The following is a 15191-nucleotide window of genomic DNA, read 5'->3' as shown; positions in this document are numbered from 1 at the left end:
CAGTGCAGGGCTCAGTGTCACGACCCATGATATCATGACCTCAGCCAAAACCAAGCGCCCACGTTTAACTAACTAAGCCACCCAGGCACCCCCAAAGGAAAGAACTTTTAAATGGGAATTCACCAAAATTAAAAATGTTTGTGCTTCAAAAGACACTACTAAGGAAATGAAAAGATAAGTCATAGATTAGACAAAATGCTTTCAAATCATTTATCTGTGGAAATAAATAAAAAGAAGTTTCATTTAGGATGAAGTTAGTAGGCCAGGAGGGAGAGGGCTTATGCCAACCACTCACTGTCAATTGCATACCAAACCGGGAGATGTACCTTGCAAGTAGATACCACTTTACTACCCGAAAAGGCTTTCCTCCTCCCCAGAAGGAGCCCAACCAAAGAGGCTCAATCAATGAAAAGTTACTATCCTTCAAAATGGCATTTCACCCCAATGGACTTTCTGTTAACAGAGTCCCAGCTTGCCCTTTTCCTCTATAAAAAAAGCATTCCTATTCTTTGTTCGGTGCACTAGTCTACGGCTTCTGTCCTAGCTTGCTTATCTGGGATTGCAATTCTCTGCTTTTCCTGAATAAACCCATTTTTTCTGGTAAAATAATTGGCAGTTTTATTTTATTTTTATTTTAACTTATTTTAACTTATCTATTAAAGAACTTGTACCCAGAATATGAAGTACTCTTACAACCCACCAATAAGAACATAAATAACCCAATTTAAAATGGGCAAAATATTTCAATAGATATTTCACCTAAAAGGTACAGGTATATCCAATAAACACATGAAAAGCATCACTAGTCATTAAGGAAATGCAAATCAAAAGCATGATGAGACACCACTTCTCACCCACTGGGACAGCTATAATTTTTTAAAAGGTGTATATTGATTGGAGATGTCAAGAAACAATGTGGAAAAAATTGAAACATTCACTCAATACTGGTGGGAAGTGTAGCCATTTTGAAAAAAGTTTGGCACCTTCTTAAGTTAAAGATAAATTTACCGTATGTCTCAGGAATTTCAATCCTACCTATCTACTTGAGAGAAATGAAAATATAGGTCTACACAAACACTTTATGTGGGTATTCACAGCAGCTTTATCTGTAGTTGTCCAAAAAGTGGGAAAATCCCAATTATCCATCAACTGGCCAACCAATAAACCAAATATGGTGTATCCATACAATGGAAGAGTATTCAGCCCCTAAATGGAATGAAATACAGATACACGCTACAGCAGAGATGAATCTCAAAAGTAGAGTATGCTAAGCAAAATGAACCAAATACAAAAGACCAAATATTGTTTGACTCCAATCATATGACGTCCTGAAAAGGCAAGTTCGCAGAGTCAGAAAGGCAGTTGGAAGTTGCCTAGAGCTGAGGAGTGGAAATGAGGAGTGACCACTAGTGAGCATAAGAGATCTGGGGATGACAGAAATGTTCCAAAACAAGATTGTGATTGTTACACAAGCCCATAATTTTATTTAAAATGGTTGAATTACACACTTAAAACAAGTGGATTTTATGGCATGTAAATTATATCTCAATAAATTTATTTGGAAATAAAAGAAATGTGATTTTGTGGCTCCCATCTGCCTTGCCCTTCATTTATTCCTCATTTTCTATAGAATTTATAGTTATTGGTTCCACTCAGAGACTCTAAACCCTTGTTTTATGGGCTCTTAGGCTGAAAGCGATTCCCAGAGGGACACTGGCTGAATTCTATCAGCCTCCAACACTCCCGACAGCTAGGGTAGTGAGTACCCTAGTGCTAAACCAGATAGGGGACGTGTGTGATTCACTGACAGCAGGACTCTAGCAGGCAAAGCTGTATGACACACATTGGTGGCCCCAGGTAAGGCTCCACAGGTCTCAGCAAGACCGAAGGCCTTTAGCTAGTGCCTTCAGAGAACACGCTCCTACAACTCAGGGACTACAGCCAAAGTTCCCTAGGCAAGTGTGTTGGCAGCACGAGGAGTCAAGTTTCAAGTGGGAAGAAGAGATTGTCCACAACACAAGGAAAGGAGAAAGAGAGGCCCGGAGGAGGGTGTCAAACCCAATCTTTGTAGGGCATTTCTCCCAAAAATTGAAGAAAACATTCTTCTTGAATGTCGTGTTTTTGCCAGGACCACAGGCTAAACTTCGAAACAGGTCTCCATAATTATCTAAGAGTCAAAAGCATACAGAGTGTATGTTCTGACCCCGAGTATTAAATTAGAAATCAATAACAACAGGATATTTAGAAAACTCCCAATTTTAGAAATTAAACAACATATTTTGGGATAACTCATGTATTAAAAAGGAAATCACAGGTAAGTTAGAAAACATTTTTACCTGAATGGTGATAAAATCCAATACATCAAAATTGTCTGATGTGGCTAACCCAGTGCTGAGAGAGACATTTATAGCTTTACATGTCAATAGTCACAAAAGAAAAGGGATAAAATCAATAATCTAAGCTTTAACCCTAAGAACCTTGAAAAGCAAGACTAAATTGAAGCCAAAGGAAATAAAAGGAAGCAGTTAAGTAAAAGAAGCTGATGAAAGAGAAAAGGGACAAACAATAGAGAAATACAACTGTTAACTTTTCTGTAATCCACACAGAAAATTTAATTTCATATGTGTTCTATATTTAAATGTATATCTGGAACCATAAAGACTTCAGGAGAAAAAAATCAAAGAGCATCTATTGAGACTAAAAATCAGAAAGTCATTGTTTCTGGGGTAGATTGGTCGGGGGAGGTGGGAATTGCCTGGAAAAGGTCAGGAAAGAGCTTTTTCATGTGAAGGAAATGTTCCATATGTTGTCCTAGGTGGTAGTTACAATGATTATGTAATTGCCAAGGGTCACTGAACTAACACTTAAGATTTGGATGTCTTCATCCATGTAAATCACACTTCAATTTTTTTAAAGTAGAAAAAAGAGCTTATGGAGTTGGTATTTGGACAGCTCTGGGGCTCCCAAAGCATTCACAGCATCCTCTGAGACTCTGCTGAGAATGGTTTTATAACCAAGATGTCCATAAGATCCACTGTGGCACAACTCCTTATCCAAGCCATAGAGCTAAAGTTATCACTAGAGAGCTTCCCTTCAGTGGTAATCTTCCTCCTCAACTCCGGAGGTCTCCAAGGAGAAACGAAAATTGAGGTTCTGGATATATGGTATTGGAAGGAAAGTCACTGCCCATAGAACTTCAAGGGTGACTGAAGCTGCCGCCAATGCCAATGTCTACACTTTGCAAGATAGTAATATTTCCAACGACACTCTGAGAGAGGAGCTAATGGAGTACACTGTGGATTTTCTCCCCAAATGTATTTACTTCACAAGGCGAACATTCCCATCGTGCTGGCAGATTTCGTCTTTTCATTGAAATCCGCAGGTCTTGGCCTCCCAGACAGCTGGCACTGACTCCCGGATGTCTTGTTGCGAGGAGAACCAAAGCTTTATCACACTGTGGCCCTGAAACTTGTTTCCTGTGCCTCAGAGGAATGAGAGATATATTAAAGGTCACTACTCATGCGGGGAGGAGGGAACCTGGAAAATGCGTGAGCAATGAGTATGTGGTAAGAGTTCAAGGTGAAGAGGCTGAGCCAGGAACAAGGGTGGATAAAACTCCAGGCCTGCCTTTGGGAAATAAGGAGACCAGAACCCAGGCTTTTCCAAGTGGCTTCCAACAGTCTAACAGGTTAGCAATTTTCATTTTCTTTCAACTATTCCTGAGCATGGGAGTTTTGCAAAAATGGAGTAGGGGGAACAAAATAAGCCTATAACCACCTGACTTCTCTTTCTGGCCATCCCAGGGTCACCCTGTAATCTAATCTCCTCGCCAGTTTTTCCATTCCTGGAGAGTGCTTCTTGGCAACCCTATTTGACCATGGCTGGGTGGAGCTGTCTTGTGACAGGTGCAGGAGGGTTTCTGGGTCAGAGGATTGTTCGCTTGTTGGCGGAGGAGAAGGAGCTGCAGGAGATCCGGGCACTGGACAAAGTCTTCAGACCAGAACAGCGGGAGGAATTTTCTAGTAAGTGAACATGAGTTCATGGGTGGGTTGCTCCATCTTAACCTCTACACAAGTATGGGGAGGGGGTTCTTGTCTAGCTGATCAAGGAAAGTTGTAGCCAAATCAAGGATGATTCCCTGTCCAAAGTCATCAGAAAGGAAACCACAGGTGGTGTAACGTAAGACATACAGGACTGTCAGGAGACGGAGTCTGACCCTGATCCAGAACTCGAGATCTGGATGACTGCAGGCCCACCACTCTGGCCTCTAGGTCTCTCTTATTCTCATTTATAAAATCACGTATCTCTCCCTTGTCAACAACCCTAATGTTCTGAAGATTGTGAACTTGGCAATGGCTGTGCAATGCCTCCAAAGGGCAGGCAAGCGCCATTACCTGGAGACCCTACAAGTAGGTCCCTGCCCCTCTTAATTACCCTGGTCTTTCTGTACTGTCCTTTAGCATCTCCAGTGAAGGTGAAGCTGAGTGTGTGTGTGTCTGTGTGCGTGCTCGTGCATGTGTGTGTGTGTGACAGGATTGGGGGAGGAAGGTGGAGAGGACACACAGCGAACAGCATGGGAGAGAGCCAGAGACAAACTGTGAGGCTCCAGAGCATGGATTCCTCATGGGTATTCCTTATACATCTCTTCTTCCCATTTGTCCCTCCTTATCACCATAAGAAAAGTGACAGCAGAATCTGTTCACCACTCTGCTGCTTTCCCCAGACTACTGCCCCGGGTGCAAATGCAAACCTAGACTGCTAAAAACCTGTTTCACCCCCCAAATCCTCAAAACAGCTCTTTGAGGAAGGTAGGAAGGGGCTCTCACCCAACAGGATGTTGAGGAAATCAAGGTACATGAAGGTAAAGCAACTTGCCAAGGCACTCTGATTAATGGACTGCGGGGCTCAGAGTAGAGCCTCATCACAGACGTCCTGGTCATATGGCTCTAAGGTTGTCTCTTGGCAAAGGGAGTCTTCAGTCTCTCCCATTTCCCCACTGTGTGTCCCCCAAAGCAATCCCTCCCGTTCCCAGCCCCTGCGGACTGGGTGTCAACATGCAAGCCCCTGGTGCCCGGAAGACCCTACCTCCCCACACGGAACCTCCCACACCACAAGCCGCCCTCCAGGACTGCGCCCATCACTCTTCTCTTCCTCATTTCTGTGCTCTGAACATCTCACACGTCCTATTTCCTCTACCCTTTTCTTCAACAGGGCCTCTGATGAACACACATGAACATACACGATCAGCATCAATTGTTTGCGATCTTTTCGTCTCAGTAATACTCACAGTCTGACAGCCGATGCGGGGAAAGGCAAGGTTCAACCCAGAAGACGGTTCCCCGGTGTGACCAGTCAGGCTGTGTCCGGGGCAGGCAGTCCCAGTAGAGTCCCAGTCTGCACTAGGCACTGCGCTCCGTGTTCTAGGCCTGTTGATTCATTTGCTCCTTGCACCATCCCTGGAGGATAGGTAATGTTATCCTCCTCTTTTTAAAGATGAGAAAGCAGGCACAGAAGGGTGTCTTAGTCTGCTAAGGCTGCTGCAAAAAGATACCCCAGACTGGGTGGCTTAAACCCATTAGGTATTTTATTTCTCACAGCTCTGAGGGCAGAAGTCCAAGAGCGAAGCAGAGTCACGTTCTGGTGAGAGCCCCCTTCGGGGTTCAGAGCCTGTGTCTTCTTGCTGTAGAGGGCTCTCTCTGGGATCTCTTCTCTATGACCCCCTCATGAGGTCAAACCCTCCAGACCTGATCACCTTCCAAAGGCCCCATCTCCTGACAGCAGCACACCGGCATTAGGATTTCGACACATGAATTTGGCGGGATACAAACTCTCAGACCATAGCAAAGGCTAACTTGTTCAAGGTCCCCCAGCTGAAAAATGGCAACGCTGGAACTGGACCCAGAAGGTCTAAGTGCAGCGGCTGTGCTCTTAGCCACTAATTCGTCTAGTAGCTTCTCTCAGGGCCTCCCTACAAGGCAGCCCACACCGTGTAAGCAAGGGAGTGTTCAGGCTGCGCAGATTACAGGAGTCCGCAGAGCCTTGGGGAGGGCGGGAGCTGCACCTCTACCTCCGACACATCGGCAGCGCCCTCTTCTGGTCTCTCTGCACCCCTGCAAACTAATAGGTTGATCTGAGCCAGCCTGCGGAAGTCAGCGGACGTGGACGGACAAAGGGACAAAGGGAAGAATGGAGCGGGGCAGGGGACGGGGAGGCAGAGATGGGGACACAATCAGAGAAAATTCTACTGACTCCCAGCAGCTTTCCCCCTGCCTTTCTCCCCCTTCGGGGACTTCTTGGAGCTGCCCAACAACAGGAACTTGCCCAGGGCGGAGCAAACTTGGCAGAAGCGTAGGGAGAAGCAAATGGGTCTTCCACGTTGTAACCCAGGAAGGAAATTTCCCTGCCCTGAATTTTTCACTCTGAGTTTCTCTCACTGTTCTCGGGCCTCCATTGCCTATTTCAGTTAAACCGTCTTATCCTTTAAATACATACACACATAACATACATAGACTTATCCTTAATCTGCCCCGATTAGGGAAAGAAAAAGCCGAGTCCTGCCCTTGGGTAACTAACAGGGGAAAGAGAACCAGGCTTGAAGGCAGGGGGCAGGCCTGAGTCTTCCTGGAACTGTGACTTAACCTGCCCCTTAACCTGTCTCCGCCTCAGTTTCCTTGCCTGTATAGTGGAAGTCGGAATACCTATGTCATGAGTAGCCGTGAAAGAAAAATCAGGACACTGTGGTTGTGTGGGCAAAGCTGAAAGCACAAAATACGTGGAGGGTATTTATCCAAACTATCCGTGGCACCGTGTTTAGTTCACCAGCCAGTGTGAAGTGAGGGCGTTACCCGAAGTGCCCCTTCCTGTGGATTTCCAAGGAGCTGACGTCCCTGAGGTTGAATCCACTGCCCTTGGCTCAATGGCCAGAATGTTAGTCCCTTGGTGGCTGACTTATTTTCAGCACTGATATCTGCTTTAGATGATATCTAATCAGGTTTTATTTTTCAGTTAAACTTCTCATTTGGGCCCATCCTAAATTCCCTGTTACTGGCTCCATTATCCTTCTGGTCACCTAAGCAGGAAATATTTGGGTTGACATGGATTCTACCTCTTCCTCTAGGACTCCCTCCAGTAAGAACCAAGAGCCCGCTGGATAGGTTCTGAGAAGTCGAGCCTGTGTATCCCTCCCCTTCCCTGCTGCTGCTGGGGGAGCCCTGGCTCTGTCCTCCTCCTCTGAACTCTATTGCATTCTCTTGATTTCTCTCTCAATTAATGTCTCCATGCTTTGCTCTCTCTTAGATGCCCACATGGACCCATTTCACATACTGCAGCCCGGGTTGACTACACCAACCTCACAACTATATTTATGTTTCTCTTCTTGTTCCAAATCCATGTGGGAGTCCTCATTCCCTACAGAATTAAATTCAAATTCTTTCCTCTTATATCCACCCTCCATAATCACCCTAACTCTCCTTTATGAATTTTATGAACTTCCCATGAATCTCTTTAACAATTTTCATCCCAGCCATACTTGACTCCTCACTGCACGAATTCCTTCCATCTTTCCTTCCTTCCTTTAGAATAAAATGAGTTGGAAACGGATGTTCACTCTTTCCCAATAAATGCTACACATTCTGACTTGTGTGCCTCTGTTTAACTTGTTCCTTCCATGGATTTGTCCCCCATCCCCACCCTCTCCCCCATGTACCTGTCCTTGAAGACCTGGGGAAATGCCACCTTTATCAGGAAACTTCCAGATCCAGAAAACCTTCCAGTGACCTGACTTGTGTTCACACAGAGCTCCAGAGCAAGACCAATTTGATGATGGTGGAAGGAGACATTCTGGATGAGCAGTGCCTGAAGAGAGCTTGCCAGGGCATCTCGGTTGTCATTCACACTGCCTCTGTCATTGACGTCATGAATGTCCTTCACCGAGAGACCATCATGAATGTCAATCTGAAGGGTATAGTATCCCAGAGAGGCTATGGAGTGAGGTGGGTGAATGAGGCTCAGAAAACAGAATGGGAAGGGAGGAGAGGCTCCCATCCCCAAACACCCGCTGAGTCTGCTCCAGCTGCTTTTTCTTACCACTCCTGAGAGATTCAAGGCTGCTAGGCTCAGTTTTTTAGAGGAGGAAACCGGGGCTGAGCAAAGCTAACTAACTTGTTCAAGTAAGAAAGCTGGAATTTAAGCCCACACCTATGTGTCTCCAAAGGCCACAAAAACTCTTTCTACTGAAGCTCCAATCAAGGGTCGACTCCAATCCAACCTTGAACTCTGGCTATCCAACTCTCTTCTGCCTCTCCTGGGCAAGGACCAGACCTCACAAGTGCCTCGCTGCTCATCATATTAGCCTTTCTGTGCCCCTCTGAGTCGGTAATCACACAGTAAGGCCGAGAGCTAGGAGCTCTGTGATAGGAAGGGTCCCTGTGTCCACTATGAGTGAAGGGCCATAGCTCCCAGCCAGTTTCCTTCCAGCAGGACTCCTGTGTGAGATCCCCCAGACTAATGAGAACATATAGCTCGTTCCTGCTCACCCCAAAGAAGGATTCATCTCAAGAGACCTGCAAAGCTAGTTCACAGCCATCTGGCAGGACAGAATTACCCAGGCCTGGCCTTCCCCATGGTATCTTCTTAACAATAATAGCTTCCCCATATCCATAAAAGTACTTCTTCAGCTCGCTGCTGGGTCTTTTATAAAAGGGTCCTTTCTAGCTAGGTGTCCAAAGTATACCCCCCTAGATCCTCTTCGGTAAATGGCTGGTGGCTCTTTCTGGTTTGCGACTTTCCAATCTACTTTTTAAACGAGACTCAGTTGTTTAAGGGATTAGCTTAAATCCCTTACTAGTTTCACATGCAAAGTCATCCTTCCGAGCCCTGGGGGCCAGTCCCTCTAGGACCACAGAGCCCCAACCCCCAGTCCCATCTGGTTTTCATGCCCTGCTCTACAAAGTTAGTCCTTAGACAGAGGCTTCTTTCCTAAAGCAACTCGTTGCTTTAGGGTCTCCAGCCTAAAGTAGTACAATCTCAAGAAAGACCCTTTCTAATTTCTACTTAGCCATACGCTCACCACTCCCACACTGCAAGGAGGGTGCTAGATTAACCGAGTTTTCCTTTTCAGCCCCCTCTGCTAATTCCTGCTCTCCAGGACTCCCAACAACAGGGGATTTGAAATCCCTGAGTAGTGGTCAGTTCCAGGTTTAAAAGATACTTCAAATAATGGTCATTTCCCTCTCTGCAGGTTGATTAGCCCCACATTTTCTCAGCCTCTAGATTTGATTTTTTTTAATGAGTTTGTCTCTCTGGGAAATCAAATTGCACAAATAAAAAAGAAAGAGAGAGAGAAATAAAAACGAAACTTCGCCGGGGGTGTACTTAAGGGGAAGGTGCTCTGCTTGACCTCCCTCAGCTAAAGGGATTCTGCAAGATTATCCCATTATAGGTATCAACCACCAGAGGGCACACTCCCCCTTCTGGTTCTCCAGCAAGCTCAGCCTAGAAGGCCAATGTCAGGCTCCAGAATACTAAGTAAAAGGAAGGTTTCTCACCCCCACTTTTCAGACCTGGGTAAAAGGAGTCACAGTCAGAATTAGGAGTGGCCTTTGTATGGGACTAGGTAAAATTCTAGTTCATATTCTGAATATGGCCTCCTAATTATATTTTATTTAAAATAAACTGTTTTTAACGAGGTGGTAGGGATAAGTGAAAATTTTCTAATGTCTTCACTCAGCAAAACATAAAATGGCAACCCTCTGTCCTTTTCCAAAATTCAAAGTACATACACAGGTCCAGGAAATTTAAAAAAAAACCTAGAAATTCTTGCTCTCCAGAACCCAAATTTCGGTTTCTTCTCACTTTTGCCTTTTTGCATTTTTCCTATGGCTGCAGCATGTTCAGATCTTAGCTGGAGACACAGAGGAATGCACTCCTGATCTGCAGTAACCATCTCACTTGGGGGAGGGGGTGGACATGGTCTGCAGTCATGGTTGGCCCTTTGGGTTATTTGTTGACGCTGATGTTGTACTCCCCATGGGCAGGTACTCAGCTCCTGTTGGAAGCCTGTGCCCAGGCTAGCGTGCCGATCTTCATCTATACCAGCACCATTGAGGTGGCTGGGCCCAACTCCTACAGGGAGATCATCCAGAATGGCCACGAAGAAGAGCATCTAGAATCAAGATGGTCTGCTCCATACCCCTACAGCAAAAAGCTTGCAGAGAAGGCGGTGCTAGCTGCTAATGGGTGGGCCCTTAAAAATGGCGGCACCTTGCACACCTGTGCCTTAAGGCCCATGTATATCTATGGGGAAGGAAGTGTATTCCTTTATGACTATATATACAAGGCCCTGAAGAACAATGGGGTCCTGACGCATCACAGCAAGTTCTCCATCGTCAACCCTGTCTATGTTGGCAATGTGGCCTGGGCTCACATTCTGGCCTTGAGGGCCCTACAGGACCCCAAGAAAGCCCCAAGCGTCGGAGGACAGTTCTATTACATCTCTGATGACACACCTCACCAAAGCTATGATGACCTCAACTACACTTTGAGCAAGGAATGGGGCTTCTCCCTTGATTCTGGAATGAGCCTTCCCATATGTCTGAAGTACTGGCTTGCCTTCCTACTGGAAATCGTGAGCTTTCTGCTCCGTCCAATTTACAAATATCCACCCCCCTTCAACCGCCACACAGTGACATTGTTAAATAGTGTATTTACTTTCTCCTATAAGAAAGCTCAGCAGGATCTGGGCTATAAGCCGCTCTTCAGCTGGGAGGAAGCCAAGCAGAAAACCATGGAGTGGATTGGTTCCCTGGTGAAACAGCACAAAGAGACTCTAAAAACAAAGACTCACTAATCTGGGGGTGACAAGTAGATACAGAGGTTGTTGGGAGACATCTATCGAGCTCTCCCCCTCTGGCTTCATACAGGAAGAAACAAGGCCACAGGCCTTGTCTGTCTTCCTTTTACAAGATGGCTGCCTTACTGTTTTCCTCCTACCACCGGAAACCTTCCCAGTCCCTGGCCCAACTGGAAGCTTTCTGTCCTGCCCACACTGCAGAGGACAGACAGGGAGATTTGCTGTAGCTGCTCATACGAAAGCTTCCACTCCTGGCTCTGAGCTATTCGGGCCTCTTCCATGTAGAGTGTTGTCTATTAGTTCCATTTCCTTTGTTACATGCAAAGCATTTCTTATCTTTTACAAATTCCTAGTCCCACGCACAGCTCAGTGGAAAGAGTAATAAATGTTTTAATGCCTAATCTGGAAGACGCTATGGTTGACGTGAATACATACCTTCCTCCTTCCCCCTCCATTTCTAGGGATCATTATCTCCATTTAGAAAAGCAGCATGGAATGGAGGTGGGCAGAAGCGTTGCGGGGGGGGCGGGGATTAAGACCAACGAAGCATTTGCTATGTTTCAGGCAAATATCACTTCATTTAACCCTCTCTAGAAACCTCTGAGAGGTTTAGAAACCTTCTAGTAAGGTTTAGAAAGCAGTAAGATCTTCCAGTAAGGTCTAGAAACCTTACTGCCTTTTATGGCTAAGGAAACTTGATCATCAGATACCACTCACTAAATGCTAAGTGACCAAGACATTTAGACTGACTAGAAAGCCCCTATCTGTCCACTGAATCTTGCAACCTGAACTGCCTAAATTTATAGCACAATGGGGGTGGGGTAGAGGGCTTGGTCAGCGGTGCAACAGAGCATAGACAGGAGGAGTGTGCCCATGTTGCTCCTTGGGAGAGGTTCCTTTGGGTCACTTCCTCCTTGCTCAGCCCTGGGTAGGAGACCCAGGAGAACCCCTGAAGCGTAACTGGGAGGCCTTCAAGCCCTTGCCAGAGGGCCTGGGAAGGGGAAGGAGAAGCAGAGATGCCACCAGCCTCTATCGCCAATGTCAATATCCTTGAAGACCCCTAGGACATAGGACGCACTGGGGCCACCTTGGCAGTTCACAACCTGTATCTAAACTTTCAGATCACATCATGAAACCTCACCATGAAAACCACACCAGGAAAATAAAGGGAACAGGTGTGAAGGCCCCTAAAACTTTGTCTCCTACCTGGTTCAAGAGGTAGAGAGGTCTACTATCCCCACTTCCCCTGCAGAATCAATTCATCCCTACTCCTTTCTCCTCTCCCCATCTCTCTCTCAGAGAGAGTGAGGGATAAAGCCTGATGGAATGAGGCTTTATCCCTCTACCTCCTTAGCCTCTGTCCTTTCCTTCCATCTTCCCCTTCATCACTGGCCTTTGCAACCAACATCCTTCTCTGTTGCCCTGAGGAGAGGAGGCCAACCAAGGCAGGTTTGGGGACTTGAATGATGACACGGTCTTCAATTGAGTAGAGGACCAACAGCTGAAAGAAACACAGTCCGGGCCAGCAGAGCCTGCGTGGCTTGGAGCTGGTGAGGAGGTGGCTGTTGGGCTCAGAGTATGGGAGGTGAGAGCTGCCTATCTCGAGACTGGGCTGTTGCCTGTCTCTATGAACCAGAGCCACGGAAGGGTCACACCAAGCATCCAGATGGCTTCTTCCTTACCCAGGGAATGTACAGATTATGAATTCAGTTGAGTTTGATTACCCCGAAGGAGATAGTTTATGCTTTCATTCTAAGGAGAAAGGGGGAAAAAATTCTGGTGGGGATGAGGGTTTCTATCACTTTTAAAACCCCAAGGGCCAGAGGATCCACAGTGGGCATCGGGCATCAGAGCAGGGTGGCCCCATCCTGTGGGGATAGGGGAGAATGACACATTCCCTCCTGCCTCCCTCCAGGGCACAGAACACAAGGGGCAGCACCTGTCCTCTCCTGGGCAATGCACGCACCTTGACACGTGCATGCCGGGAGGCAGGAAAGGGAAGAAAGGTGGCGAAATCTGGGACAAGGGCCCTTCAACTGAGTTTTTAACCTGGTGAGATTCCATATCTATGAACCCACCAGGGATTCTCACAAGGAAGAGAAGGAGCTCTGTGGCCAGAGGGCAAGGGAGAGCAGTGGGAGCAGAGACAGAGAAGAGGGGAAGGGATGAGCTGGCGGTCTAGTTGAATAAGCCTAAACACCTTGGAATGTTTGGGCCCATGAAATTGGCCCTTCTTACTTACACTGGGCACAGAACTGAGGGCTCCTGACCTTTAGAGCTAATGCACTGAAGCTCTCTTCCCTCCTCTCCTCTCCTCCCTCCCTCTTTCCCCCTCCATTCTCCTCCCCTTTCCTTCCATCTCCATCTCCACCCTTCTCCCCCATGTCCTTTCCTGGCCCCCTCCCCACCTGCAGGGGGGTGAATGAGTGAATGAAAATGCCGGTAAGGGCTCAGTCACCCTGTTAAGCCCTAAGGGCGAGTCCAGGGAACAGAGCTCACTGGATGTTGGGAGGGCAGTGAGGAAGCCCCATAGAACAGTGGGGCCTCAGCGAGGTCTTTAGGGGGTGATGGGACTTGGGTAGAAGAGGGAGATGTTCCAGACAGGTGAGGAGCCTGAGCAGTGGTGCCCAGGAGAGGGTGAAGTGTGGAGGTGGGAGGCAAGGAGGGTGAAGGGGAGTGAGGAGGCCGGCCTGCCTGGTGGGAAGTGTTTAGCCCAGGGGAGATTAGATAGTTTACGGTGTCAGAGGAGACAATGAGGCTGGCCTCAGAGCAGAGGTGGGTCAGGCAGGCTGGTGAATGGCTGAGTGAAGGGCCCACAAGAAGGTGGCGGGGACCTGAAGGGGTGAGAGGGGGTGAGGCAGACCTGAAGGCCAGCCAGACAAGCTGTTGTAGAAACCCAGAGACCCTGTCTTTCACTCCACGTATAAAATTCTCAATTACTTTATTAACATGCAAAGAGCAATACTGACCTCTCATTAGTAAACAAGAAAGAGCCGAATATAGTCTAGGATGAGGGCAGGGCAGCTCTGGGGTTAGGATGGGCCCCCTCATCCCTGGCACCCCGATAGCTCCAGGCAGTCTGGCCCACCCTGAAACGGATGATGCTATCAGGGGAGGTCCTCCAGGAGATGTGACCCCCAATTGACCCTCAGGCTGGACCAGGGCTCTCAGAAGCTCCCCAGGCCCTCCCCTGTCCTTGGAATGCAGGCCCTTGCTTGTCTTTCCCATTCCCAGAGGCCACTCCAAAGACAGGTCTTGAGATAACGATGTGGCCGTTGAGAACACCCACCCAGTATCCCTGACCGAGCCCAGGGAAGGCCTCTACATAAACTTTTTAAGATCTGGCAGATGGGCACAAGGATCCATTCATCTCGGGGCCACCCAAGATAAGCCTCGTTAGTAAGGTCCCTTTGCTTATTACAATTTAGCTGCTGCCTACCAATCCGGAGCAGCCTCTTAAGTCTCTCCCGCCCTCTGATTGTAGGAAGCGGTTGCAGATTACACCCTGACACATAGGAAGCTTCCACGAGGACAGCGAGCCAAGTCTATATCACAGGTCATGTGAATATCTGTGCTTCAATTTCAATGTGTTGCAATTACAAAGTGCTGGCCCAGAGCCTCCTCAGGGTATTACTTAAAATATGATATTACCTTATTACCTCATGAAAATCTGAAAGAAATCTGAATTTCAAAACACAGCTAGCCCCGAGAGTTTCAGACAAAAGTTCACACACCACGGGCAGCAGAATTACGTACCAGGTATTCCCTTCCACGTTTCAAACAATGGTCCTAATTGGACATTGGCGGAAAGGGCGGCACAGAGAGGTAAGTAATTTGCTCGAGGTCATCCAGTGAGTTCGTGGTTCAGGTCAAGGAATCAAAGGGCTTCCAAGGGTCTATACGAAGATGTGAAACTCACACACCTGCGGGAGCCAGTCACCCAGACTGTAAGTGAGGAGGGCTAGAGCCGAGAGGCCTGGCCGGGGAGTGATGGGAGACTGTGGTGTGCGGGAGACCACACGCTCTGCTCCTGGGAGCTGGCGGCCACCAAGGTCCCCCCGCCGCCGGTTCAGGCCTGGAATGCACCCCAAGTTCCCAGATCTTTGGACTCTCCGCGGAAAGCAAAAACTTCCCAAGTTTTATATGAAATCTCTCGATTTCTAAATATTGGCACCTAATTCTAAATTTCGAAAACAGTGTGAGGGTCAGCTCTGGGAACATGTGGGTGGATGCTGCAATCATATGTGTAATATCTTATCTCTTAAAGAGTGGGCAGCCCGCCGTGTTCATTCTTGATGGTAGGTCCTGGGTAAAGGTTACAGCATATTCTGTACTTTTCTGT

General features: G+C 47.3%; 1 protein-coding gene across 2 annotated transcripts; it reads left to right on the top strand.

Moving 5' to 3' along the window:
* The first annotated feature begins 3619 nt into the window (after positions 1–3619).
* On the top strand, positions 3620–11220 carry LOC123953096 (3 beta-hydroxysteroid dehydrogenase/Delta 5-->4-isomerase). 2 transcript variants are annotated; one of them, XM_046023037.1, is made up of 4 exons: positions 3620–3688; positions 3804–4022; positions 7796–7960; positions 10035–11220. In XM_046023037.1, exons 2-4 carry the CDS (start codon positions 3878–3880, stop codon positions 10844–10846), a joined length of 1122 nt encoding a protein of 373 aa, XP_045878993.1. In that variant the 5' UTR covers positions 3620–3688; positions 3804–3877; the 3' UTR covers positions 10847–11220. The 2 variants fall into 2 exon arrangements, with proteins under 2 accessions (XP_045878993.1, XP_045878983.1); XM_046023027.1 differs by lacking the exon at positions 3620–3688 and having other exon boundaries at positions 3756–4022.
* The last annotated feature ends 3971 nt before the right edge of the window (positions 11221–15191 follow it).

Source organism: Meles meles, chromosome 1, assembly GCF_922984935.1.
Source record: "Meles meles chromosome 1, mMelMel3.1 paternal haplotype, whole genome shotgun sequence".
In the NCBI taxonomy this organism is placed as follows: domain Eukaryota; kingdom Metazoa; phylum Chordata; class Mammalia; order Carnivora; family Mustelidae; genus Meles; species Meles meles.
Note: the sequence above shows the minus strand (reverse complement) of the source record. Positions and strands in the feature narration are given on the sequence as shown.